The sequence below is a fragment of the Canis aureus genome, chromosome 32 (genome assembly GCF_053574225.1).
Source record: "Canis aureus isolate CA01 chromosome 32, VMU_Caureus_v.1.0, whole genome shotgun sequence".
Lineage (NCBI taxonomy): Eukaryota > Metazoa > Chordata > Mammalia > Carnivora > Canidae > Canis > Canis aureus.
Genome location: NC_135642.1, coordinates 6,975,494 through 6,987,914, shown reverse-complemented (window position 1 = coordinate 6,987,914; position 12,421 = coordinate 6,975,494). Strand labels below are relative to the sequence as shown.

Below are 12,421 nucleotides of genomic sequence, written 5' to 3'. Positions count from 1 at the left end.
CTTATTTTGGTGCTCAAACTGTTGTAGACTGAGCCGGGGGAGGTCTCCATGCCGCCTTCACTGTCCTTTTGACACGTCTCATCACTTTTTGAGCATGTTCTTACTTCATGGCACATTTAGATATTCCAACTTGATTCATCCATTGATCCTCATGCTTTCCCTGCCCTCACCCTGGAATCAGATGCTCTCTGAGAAGTCTCCCTGGTTCCATTTAAGAATGGAATTTGAGACCCAGATCTGGGCGATTGTCCAAAATCTTGATGGCACAACAGAAAGCCCTTTTTGTGAACTCGAACCTGCTACTCACATGGAAAACAGGCTCACCACTCCCCCATGCCCACCCCATCTACAGGGAATTGGTGTCAGGAGAGGGGGCTGCCTTCTCCTGGTTCCTTTTGTCTACTTCTCTTACGCACCCCGACCTGTCAATCCTTGCCTTTCAATCCGCTCCATAGCCGGCCTAGTCAGGAATGCCGGCCCCTTTCAGGCAGGTGTGGGAAAGCATCCTCCAGCTGGTCCGAATGCTGGCTCTTAGGAAAACCCAGCGATCATCTCCAAGAGGAGGACCCTCTAGACTTTGTGCTTTTCTTTTTGAACCAGGGCTCTTATCCGTACCCTCTGCCCCATGACCTTCTAAAGGAGATAAGCTAAAATGATGCTGCCGTCGCCATCCTGCTGGTGCAGTGGGACTGCCCCTGCCCTTGGCTCTAGCCCCAGGCCCCCTGCACTCCCACCCACTCAGGCAGCGGAGCCCGAGGATGTGCAAGAAAAGCCTCAGTTCTGGTCCCCTGTCCCTGTTGTTGGCACGAGCTCTCAGACGTTCCCAGTGCGAGAGGACTTATTACGCCCACAGAGAGGCAACAGCAGACGACAAGAAGGGGGCGCATGGCAATGTGCTCAGTGTTCGAGGGTGCGATGTGCACGTCTGCCATTTCTCCCTTCCAGTGTTAGGTTGACCAGCTTCCCGCGTGAGCAGCAGAGGCCCCTTCATGCCCTGGTGTCCGGCTCCTGCATAGTTGAGGGGGGCAGGCCAGATGCATTGTAAACTGCGGGAGGGGTGGATTTTAACGGACATGAAAATTATGAAGCTCATTCTTGGCATTTGTCATTTTCATTTCCAAATCTACCATTAAAAAAAAAAAATCTCTGTATCCAAACAGTTTAGAGGATGTAAGTGTTGTATAAACTTGTTCCTTAACAGAAGTTGGTTATCTCTTTGAAACAACAAAAAAACCAATGTCAGTGTATTTTATTTAGAGTAAAATGAGTCATCTCTTTTATACATTATCTCCTTCTGATTAAAAAAACAAACAAAAAAGCGACACAAATAAGTCCCCCCAATGTCCCTTCTCCTATTCTGCCTTCAGATTAAGTGTTCTGTCTTTTATAATCCCACAGAAGAGAAATCTGTGAAGCATGTGTCTGATATTCTAGAGCTCATTTAAGTCCACTATGTGTTTGAAATGCAACAATATGTGGAAACACTTATACAAACTGTGGTAACAGAGCCCTTTTTTTTCCCCCAACATAGCTTTCCCTCTGCCAAGAAGTTTTTTGGCAGTTTTTAAAAGGTTCACTCTATTAAAAATGTTATAGACCAAATGGTTTTCCGATTGTCTTGACTGGGGGCACCGACTGAAGCCGCAAGAGGAAAGGTTGCAGAAGTCAGAATGTCTCGTTTATTTACATAGAGGGTTGTTATTAATAGTCAGACACTCCTCCAGAGAACAGTTTATGTGTACGACTCATAACAAGGCAGTTGGATTCAAAAGTAAAATGAGATAAAACTGTTTGTTTTAAACAAAGGCTGTTCAAAGTGAGGAGCTGAGTTTCCAGTGCCCCTTGTGTTTTAGAATGTCGTATTTTCCTGTTTATGTGATTGTCGGTGACACTGGTGTGCCTCGGGGCATTGCAGAGAACTTTATTAAAAGCTACAACCGCCACCAGCTTTTCTCTTGTGGTCTATCTTTCTGACACGATATGCCTTTCATCTAGCTTTGTTTCCAAAATATGTGTATGCAGATATCCAGGGGGACACACCAAGTATTGCTTCTAAAATAGACATTCACCAAATTTGATCCATACTTCTGCATTTGTGTTTTCTTCTCTCCCCATTCTAGAACAAGAAACTCCTTTATGAGAAGATGAAGGGAGGACAGACACGAAAGCGGAGGGTAACGTGCGGCCGGCTGGGCTGTTGGTGGGATGCCTGGAGCTTTCTGAGTGTAACCCTCAGTTGTTGCAAAAAAGCAGAAGCCTTTCACATGCAGCAACCCTGGGAAGGCAGGACCAGGGTCCTGAGTAGCAAGGGTTGCACCCTTGGTTCCTGCAATGGCATGACCACGATATAGCACATGCTTTATAGTGGAGCGCTCTTCTGTGGTCCTCCCACACTCCCACTGCATTCGAGAAATATGGGTTGCATCCCTCCCACAGATGTGGGAATTCAGGGAGCACGTGAGGGTATCTTTCCTCAGAGGAGCTCTAGGCCACTGGGGGCAACTGCTCACACACCTGCACCAATTCTATAAAAACACAGGACAGGAGCAAGGAAGTGGTTGCTGACCTGCAAGCTCCAGACAATGCTTCTGAAGGAAAGTAGGGGCAAAAGATGAGATGAACAAACCTCATTCTTCCTACATACCCTCTTCTGCACCTCGCCAGACCGATGTAAAATCTACTAGATCTGTTGTATTTGTTCTCTGACTGGTGAACTGGTCTCAGGCTTAGTTATTCACCATCTCAGGGCTGCCCATGGTGGGGCATTGGTCTGGGTATCATGCATTGAGCCGCTGGGTATGGCCTCCTGTAAAGCTGAAGGTCAAGTTTGCTTTGAGTTTCCAATGCATTTGATGGCATGAGAATGAGTCAGTGGTCAGTGTTGATTCTGACAATCCACTAGTGCCCTAGTGGAGTGAAGGGCCTGGCCACCTGCCTCATTTTTCTGATTAGGTGGAAGAAGATGTTAAAGTCCTGCTAGTCCATAGCAAGCGTTGCCGGATAGTAACCGCGTTAGGTAACTATACTTGCCAAACCGTATACCCAAGGCCACTGACTGTGTATTTAGAACAGCAAGTGGCCTGGATCCTGGCATCATGTGGGAATCTGGACAGTGGTAGTTGCGGCCACTCTGCATGGTTTGGCTGAATCCGGTCAGAGTGCTGGAGGAAGTGTAGATTTTCTGGATGCAACATTAATTCATAGGCCCCCGACGCAAGGTTCCAAGCCCGTGTGCTGCCTGACAAAATACACATGACACGAGGCCAGTTTTCTATCGAGAAGCAGTTGTCTGGAAACATCTTCTTTGGGAGAGCTAACAGGATTATTAGGGGTTTTTCTTGGGTGATTACAGTTTCCAGTGGCAAATGGTGGCAGAAAGGGTCTGAAGGATGTAATGTGGTCTTGAGAGAACATCAAGAAATTCTATTTCAGAAACTCAGAATACACATAATTTACCAATAAGATGGCTTGAATATCTCCCCGTGGCACAACAAGAACATTCCCAAATAAGACCAATGACTGACCCAAAATGAATAACAGGATGAAGCTTTAATTGTTTCTATGTCCTGGCTCACCATTCCTTCTGGCCTGACTCGGATAATGACCATGGGTCAGGATTTAGGTCATTTTTCCGTAAAACCAGTGATTACCAAAATTCAGAATTCTGGCTAGGACACACGTTACAAAGGATTGTATGTTGGCCTCAATTTCCTCCACATAGGAAAGGCTTACGATTTATGAAAATAAGGGTCATTTTGACCCAGTGATATCAAGTTCTTCCTGTTTCTCAGACAGCTACAAAACCCTGTGGTCCTGCTATAAATCCTGGCCCCCTCAGGACCGATGGGAAAACAGAATTTGTTTCCCTGCCATGAGGCCTCAGGTGATGCTTCCACTTGATTGAAAACTTTAATCACCTCCCCAGGTGCACCAGTCACCAAGGGTTTCTCCAACAAAGCTCAGTATCTGCTGTGGATTTCCAAAGGAAATTGAAAGCAGGAATCTGGTCTCAATGGGTCTTCCAGTTTTGAAATGGAACAAGTGTTCCCTTCTGTAACCTAGCCAGTATCTCTCACCCAAGAGAGAAGAAAAATATATAAGTGCCTTGAGTTCTTCAGTGGGTAATTGAAATCAACTCTCACTCCTAGTATTCCTCTTAAGTATAAGATTCATTACTAATGAACATTTATCAAAAAAAGTTCAAGTGATTACTCCTTTTACTTCCCCTGCCCTCCAGCATTTGACATTTTCTGCGTCTGAGCAGGAGGACTTGGTCGTGTGGAAGTCCCTTCACCAAGAGGTTCTCCCTGGACTTACAAAAGATCCCCAGGTGGTTTTATGGGACTTTTTGTATTTGCTCAATCCAGCAGAACTCCAGGTTGCTTCATGAGTAAAAGATCAATTCCCCTTTGAATGATCACCTTTGCAAACTTTGTTAAGATGCATCTTGTTAATATTTGAGATCTACTGTTTATCTTAAAGAGTCTATCAATCTTTTATTTCCATATTTGAAGAATATGAAAATCTCATACCCTTTTTAATAACTTGGAATTTTCAGAATATTATTACTAAAAAACAAAAAAGGTATTTTTGATGTTGAGTAGAATTTTTCAGTCTACATTTGCATCACCTCCCTGGATATTCCCATGTGACCCTCTGGAGTAAGCCAGCCCATTCCAGTGGACACTCTCTGATGTAAAAAGTATTTTCGTTATTTTAAATATTTTAAAGATGTCTTCCCAGCAAAGTACTGTGTTTTTGCGACATGTCTCTTTTCAGATGTGAAGACATCCATACTTTGTAATTCTCAGCTTGTTTGCAATGCATTTTTACTGGATGAGTGGGGCCTTCCATGATTCATGCTTTTAGCTGTGAAAATGTGGAAGGACATTTACAAATACTACACTAAGGTTCCATTCCTTCTCTTTTGGAGAATGACCTGCTCACCCTTCAAAAGAGCCAAGGCCGACCAATGTCCCATTGGCAAGAGAGACCCACCTGTGAGCTGCCGCAGTTCATTCCCTAGGGACTTGGGATTACTGATCATTTGTAGCTACAGCTTCTTCCTTATATTTTTGTTCAGTTATGGGAAGGTGACTTCAAAAAAACCAATATCCTCCAAAACTTTTGAATTTTTTCCTGCTTGCTAAATACTCTGTTGTAAAGCTCCAATTACTAGTTCAAATCCAAACCTCAAAAAATAGATATGTATTAGAGAAGGACTGGAAAAACCTTGACTCATTCAGAATAGCAACCGATGAAAGATTTCAGACTGTGAAGTCCTCAGTCAAAAATAAAGGCACCTTGTGTCTAGCTTACTTCTTTTCTTTAGCTTTTGAACCTGACTGACAGAAGGTGGAAATAATTACTAGGGCTGCCGATGAATCCCCTTGAGGTGGAATACCAGCATACAAGAACCAATACAGCAACGGGATGTCCCAGGACCAGTCTGCAGATGCCGATTCCTGCTTGGTCATGTTCTGTCGTCTTTAGAACATTCTTATAAAATATTCTCTCTCCCACTGAATAAGGCCGTAGAGTAGTAACTTTATGTTATATGGGGCTTGGTATCTAAGTTAGTCCCCAGAATTTATCAGCTGGCTCACTCCAAATCCTTGTGCCAAAAAGCAGGAAGGGGACAGATTGCGTTCGATAAAGAACTCTTGGGTTGCGTGAAAGACACAATGAGACACATCTGTCAGGGAGAGTGTTTCTCGGGCCACTGAGGCATTGAAGATATACCAGAGTAATCATTTGGTAGGTGGTAGTTACCACTGTTACCTTGTTTTTGACCCAATAGGGCCGGAGGCCATTGTTACTTGCACCTTTTGTGAGATGTCTGTATCTGATGTTCAGGTGTAATACCAGACCGTGTTTTTTTCAGAGTGTCAACCCATATCTGCAAGGACAGAGACTGGACAACGTGGTCGCAAAGAAGTCAGTCCCTCATTTTTCAGATGAGGATAAAGACTCAGAATAAAGAGAAGATGCTGGTAGAAACCCACACCGCCGGTTAGGTCTCGGTACTGCTTATGTGCACGTGCAATTAGAGCCCCTGTGAATGGCAGCATGTTTCTAATTTAGACTAGTATGGATGAAAAGCAGCTGTGTTTGATGTTGCATTGTCCTTTCCACTGACAGCTCTGCTTTCTACTAAATTAGAATAAGAGCCTTTTTCTTTTTAAATGTGGATCTGCGATGGGCATTGAAATTAAAGTGTATATATCAACAACAGTAAAAAGCAAGGCTATGAATGAAATGTCCTCAGATTTCTTGCAGCTTAACATGGTGTTTTGGGCTGCACTCTTTTGGCCAAGTATGTAAAAAACTGGCATTTGATTTTGATTATGTAGTTCACCCAGCCCTTGGGCGTCGTTACACATCAATAAAGAAGATTGTACTCAAGAGGAGGAGCAGACACATTTCACTTGGCTACATCTTAATAAACATGTATGCAAGCATTGGCATGTGAAGCTTTTTTATTTAGATCATTATAAAAACAATTTATTTTTTTACTGGAACAAACTCACAGATATGATCTTATCTGATCTTAACACTAATACTGTGAAGTAAATGGGGACAGGCGGCACTGTGTCTCTGTTTTACAAATGGTGGGGCTGAGACTCCTGGCCTCTGTGGAAAGTGGAAGTGATACAGTCGGTACATGGTAACTGAGGTCTTTGCCTCTGAGTTATTGTTGTTTATGCAGCAAATTTTGGGTTGCTGCCACCTGCCAGGCACGGGGCTGGGCGCTGTGGGTGCATCAGTGACTCAGGTTGACACCACCAAGGTCGTAGGGCAGCAGAGCCCACAGTCTGGGTCACAGAGCATCTCCTTGTGGGCACCGAGGAGGTTGGTCAGCTCCACACTGCTTTGAAAGTGTGGAGCAGCAGATGCAGGTGCGCTCCCCTGCCTGTTTCTGAAAAGGGGTGCAGTTTTCATTCAGCCCCGTCCTTTCAAGTCAGAAAGTCAATTCAGTGGAATGCTAGCAGGATTCAGGGCACCGGTGAGATTATTTCCGTGTCCTTTACCGCTCTTCACTGTAAGGAAGTGGCCTCGATGTCCTGGTCTATGGAAGGGAGGCCGCAGTGAGAAGGCACTGAGGGAGGAAGATGGATAGTCTTGGTTTGAATTTAGTGACTGCACATGAAGTCTAAACGTCAGTGACTCATCTAATAGAAACAGACTGACCGTCTTTAGCTAACACGTGAGTCCGTTGTTATCATTTGTAAAAATCGAGAAAGGCACTGGTAACTTTTTCATAGCAGGAGACATTTTTTCTAGAGAGCTTCTGTGGGCAGTGTGCCCACATTTCACAGCATGACATCGGAAGCGCCGTGGCCACCGGATCCCCCAAGATGTTTCCCTGTGTCCTGGAGCCGTACGAGCTGGGGGGCTTCCCCGAGGAAGCTTGTGTTTTGTTGGCATCTAGTTACTTTTCATATCAGTTTTAGCTCTCAAAGAAAACCAAAAGATATCTCTTTTTCTGAGACTGGACAGAAGGAAGGCAAGGGGGCTAAAAGCAGATGTTTTGAGTCATGGAGAAGGAAGCACAGGTGATGCAGGAGGAGGTGAGGTCACTGTGCCCCTGTTGGGCTTGTCTGCCCTCAGATGCACTCTCTGCTCTGTCGTTCTAGGAATGGCAGGCTGGGTTTCCAAGGCTCTCTTGTCAGCTGAGCTCTCTGCTCACATTTCATGTGAGGTCACAGAGGAAAGTAGAAGGTGAGAGAAGGGGAAGCAGCACGGTGTTGTGCATCCTCTCCTAGTAGCTGCATCTTCTCTGAGGGCCTGTCTCCTCTAGGTGAGCATGGCCTCTGGCCTCCAGCCATGTTGCCTCCTCCCCTGGTCCCTGCAACATAAGGAGGCCATGGCTTCTGCCTTATTGTTAACCCCTGGGTTATTTAACCCACTCCTATATAGCTTCCTGGCTCTTCCACCACCTGGGCAACCAGTTTTCTATATTAAATTCCTTCTGTTTGAAATCTTTAGAGTATTTTCTGTTTTCCTGATTGGACTTTGCCTGATAGAGCCATCATCGGAAGAATCAAGAATTAAGTACTGTTAGAGTCATCATCAGAAGAATCAAGAATTAAGTACTGTGAAAAAAATTTAGAGTGACCAATATGGGGAACAGATAGGATGGTGCTTCTCAATCTTTCATGTGACTATGATTCACATATTGTTAAAAATGCACACTCTGAGAGGCCTTAGATTTTTTATTTCTTATAAGTTTCTAGGTGATGCTGATGCTGGTCCAAAAACAAAATCGGAGTAGCACAGAAATAGGGGAGTAGGAATGGAAGTGGGTGAACTGCACCAGGAGATCAACTCAACTTAGTCTGAATTTGTGAAGGCCCTGTCAGCATGGCCACTCTCAATGACTTCCGAAGAAAAGCAGAGAGGGCAGATAAGAGAGTGAGCCCCACAGTAGAACACCAACAAGTCAAAAATCCTAAATGCCCAGAGAAGGCAACCCTGAGATGCCCCGTTATAGATGTGAGACTTTGTGATGGGTTGGGCTGAGACCAATGATTTGAGAAGTCAGAAAAATGTAGGAAATGATGTGGATGAAAATAAAGTCAAGGAGTTGGCAGTTAGGGGGGAAGCTGAGTTTGGATCCTTGACAAAGGAAAATTTTCACGTGCAATAAATGATGTCTCCATTGGGACAACTACAAAAAAATAGAACTGAATGGAGCTAAAGACCAATGGACTTCAAGAAGCAGAAAAGCCATGAGGTCAGGGAACAAAAGACAGAATCATCAATGTGAGAGGTCAAGTCTTCAAGTTAGAGGGGAAGGTCAAGTACCAAGGTTCTGTACAAAATCAAAGCTGCACCATAAGTTTGTAGAGTGCAGGGTTAACCCAAGGGCCAGAATATTCTGATACTAACTGGAAATCTGAACGCCTAAGCATAGATGTTTTTTTTCTTCTTCTTCTTACAAAGTTCTAGATGCTCAAAGGGATCTGTGACCCTCAAAAGGTTAGAAATCACTGTCAAGACTATCTGTTGGCAAATTGAAATTAAATAAAATATTTTTAGAAATTAAAAAAAAAAAAGATACCACTGTCAAGAGTAGCAGCGTGAGCCACGTTGGCAGTCACTGAAGAATATAAAAGTTTGTCACGCAGGGCCTGTGAGAAAGAAGACAGAATAACTTCTCTCATGTAGATTTCAAAAGGAGATCCTCGTGCTCAATCATTATCAAGGGGCTCTATGACAGCGGGTGAAAAACCAAGGAGTTAATGCCTAATGGCTAGATCAGGCCCAGAGCACCAGAATCCACTGGTAAATCTGATCAAAAAGGGGTGGATATTATGTGCCTCCTTGTATGATTAATAAGAAGTAGGGCAGCCCCGGTGGCGCAGCGGTTTGGCGCCGCCTGCAGCCTGGGGTGTGATCCTGGAGACCTGGGATCGAGTCCCACATCGGGCTCCCAGCGTGGAGCCTGCTTCTCCCTCTGCCTGTGTCTCTGCCTCTCTCTCTCTCTCTCTGTGTCTATGAATAAATAAATAAAATCAAAAAAAAAAAGAAAAGAAGTAATATCAACAAAATATCCTTGACGGGAGGAGGGGCAAGACGGCGGAAGAGTAGGGTCCCCAGGTCACCTGTCCCCACCAAATTACCTAGATAACCTTCAAATCATCCTGAAAATCTACGAATTCGGCCTGAGATTTAAAGAGAGACCAGCTGGAATGCTACAGTGAGAAGAGTTCGCGCTTCTATCAAGGTAGGAAGACGGGGGAAAAGAAATAAAGAAACAAAAGGCCTCCAGGGGGAGGGGCCCGCGAGGAGCCGGGCTGAGGCTGGGGCGAGTGTCCCCAGGACAGGAGAGCCCCGTCCCGGAGACGCAGGAGCTGCACCGACCTTCCCGGGGGAAAGGGGCCCGCAGGGAGGTGGAGCAGGACCCAGGAGGGCGGGGATGCCCTCGGGCTCCCGGGGACACTAACAGACACCTGCGCCCCGGGAGATGCGCCGAGCTCCCTAAGGGCTGCAGCGCGCACGGCGGGGCGGGAGCAGCTCGGGGGGGCTCGGGGGCGGCTCCGCGGAGGGGGCTGCGGGGCGGGAGCAGCTCGGGGGGCTCGGGGGCGGCTCCGCGGAGGGGGCTGCGGGGCGGGAGCGCGAATCCACCAGCGCAGGCCCCGGAGCACAGGGCGCCGGGACACACCCAGGATCCAGCCTCCCCCGGGACAGGCAGAGGCCGGGAGGGCCCAGGACAGCGAGGACGCTCCTGCCCCGAGCTGAGCAGATCAGCGGCCCCGCCCGGAGCCTCCAGGCCCTGCAGACGGAGAGCTCCGGGGTGACTGCGGGAGCTGACTCCAGGGCTGCAGAGCTGGCCCCGCCACTGCGGTTGTTCCTCCTGGGGCCTCACTGGGTGAACAACCCCCACTGAGCCCTGCACCAGGCAGGGGCTGAGCAGCTCCCCCAAGTGCTAACACCTGAAAATCAACACAACAGGCCCCTCCCCCAGAAGACCAGCTAGACTGACAACTTCCAGGAGAAGCCAAGGGTCTTAAAGAACACAGAATCAGAAGATACTCCCCGGTGGTTCTTTTTTTTTTGGCTTTTTGATTTGTTTGCTTCCCCCACCCCCTTTTTTCCCTTTCTTTCTTGTTCTTTCTCTTTTTCTTCTCTTTTTTTCTTTTTTTCTTCCTTTGTTCTTTTTTCTTTTTCTCTTTTCTTTCCTTCTTTCTCTCCTCTCTTTTTCTCCTTTTCCCAATACAACTTCTTTTTGGCCATTCTGCACTGAGCAAAATGACTAGAAGGAAAACCTCACCTCAAAAGAGAATCAGAAACAGTCCTCTCTCCCACAGAGTTACAAAATCTGGATTACAATTCAGTGTCAGAAAGCCAATTCAGAAGCACTATTATACAGCTACTGGGGGCTCTAGAAAAAAGCATAAAGGACTCGAGAGACTTCATGACTGCAGAATTTAGATCCAATCGGGAAGAAATTAAAAATCAATTGAATGAGATGCAATCCAAACTAGAAGTCATAACGAGGAGGGTTAACAAGGTGGAAGAATGAGTGAGTGACATAGAAGACAAGTTGATGGCAAAGAGGGAAACTGAGGAAAAAAGATACAAACAATTAAAAGACCATGAGGATAGATTAAGGGAAATAAGCGACGGCCTGAGGAAAAAAAACCTACGTTTAATTGGGGTTCCCGAGGGCGCTGAAAGGGACAGAGGGCCAGAATATGCATTTGAACAAATCATAGCTGAAAACATTCCTAATCTGGGAAGGGAAACAGGCATTCAGATCCAGGAAATAAAGAGATCCCCCCCCTAAAATCAATAAAAACCGTTCAACACCTCGACATTTCATAGTGAAGCTTGCAAATTCCAAAGATAAAGAGAAGATCCTTAAAGCAACAAGAGACAAGAAATCCCTGACTTTTATGGGGAGGAGTATTAGGGTAACAGCAGACCTCTCCACAGAGACCTGGCAGGCCAGAAAGGGCTGGCAGGATATATTCAGGGTCCTAAATGACAAGAACATGCAGCCAAGAATACTTTATCCAGCAAGGCTCTCCTTCAAAATGGAAGGAGAGATAAAGAGCTTCCAAGACAGGCAGGAACTGAAAGAATATGTGACCTCCAAACCAGCTCTGCAAGAAATTTTAAGGGGGACTCTTAAAATTCCCCTTTAAGAAGAAGTTCAGTGCAACAATCCACAAGAACAAGGACTGAAGAGATATCATGGTGACACTAAACTCATATCTCTCAATAGTAACTCTGAATGTGAACGGGCTTAATGACCCCATCAAAAGGCGCAGGATAAAAAAGCAGGACCCATCTACTTGCTGTCTACAACAGACTCATTTTAGACAGAAGGACACCTACAGCCTGAAAATAAAAGGTTGGAGAACCATTTACCATTCAAATGGTCCTCAAAAGAAAGCAGGGGTAGCCATCCTTATATCAGATAAACTAAAATTTACCCCGAAGACTGTAGTGAGAGATGAAGAGGGACACTATATCATACTTAAAGCATCTATCCAACAAGAGGACTTAACAATCCTCAATATTTATGCCCCAAATGTGGGAGCTCCCAAATATTTAAATCAATTAATAACCAAAGTGAAGAAGTACTTAGATAATAATACACTTATACTTGGTGACTTCAATCTGCCTCTTTCTATACTAGACAGAAAGCACAACATCTCCAAAGAAATGAAAGCTTTTTTTTTTTTTTTTTTTTTGAAACGAAAGCTTTAAATGATACACTGGACCAGATGGATTTCACAGATATCTACAGAACTTTACATCCAAACTCAACTGAATACACATTCTTCTCAAGTGCACATGGAACTTTCTCCAGAATAGACCACATACTGGGTCACAAATCGGGTCTGAACCGATACCAAAAGATTGGGATCATCCCCTGCATATACTCAGACCATAATGCCTTGAAATT

At 45.4% G+C, this 12,421-nt stretch overlaps 1 protein-coding gene across 3 annotated transcripts in view; it reads left to right on the top strand.

Annotated features, from left to right (window-relative positions):
- Positions 1 to 6,461, top strand: part of SCG5 (secretogranin V) — a 53,858-nt gene extending 47,397 nt beyond the window's left edge. For all 3 annotated transcript variants that reach the window (XM_077880490.1, XM_077880489.1, XM_077880488.1), the window contains exons 5-6: positions 2,121 to 2,174; positions 5,885 to 6,461. In XM_077880490.1, the coding sequence (XP_077736616.1) occupies positions 2,121 to 2,174; positions 5,885 to 5,980 (150 nt within the window). In that variant the 3' untranslated portion in view covers positions 5,981 to 6,461. The remainder of the gene's footprint in view (positions 1 to 2,120; positions 2,175 to 5,884) is intronic.
- Positions 6,462 to 12,421: the final 5,960 nt, after the last annotated feature.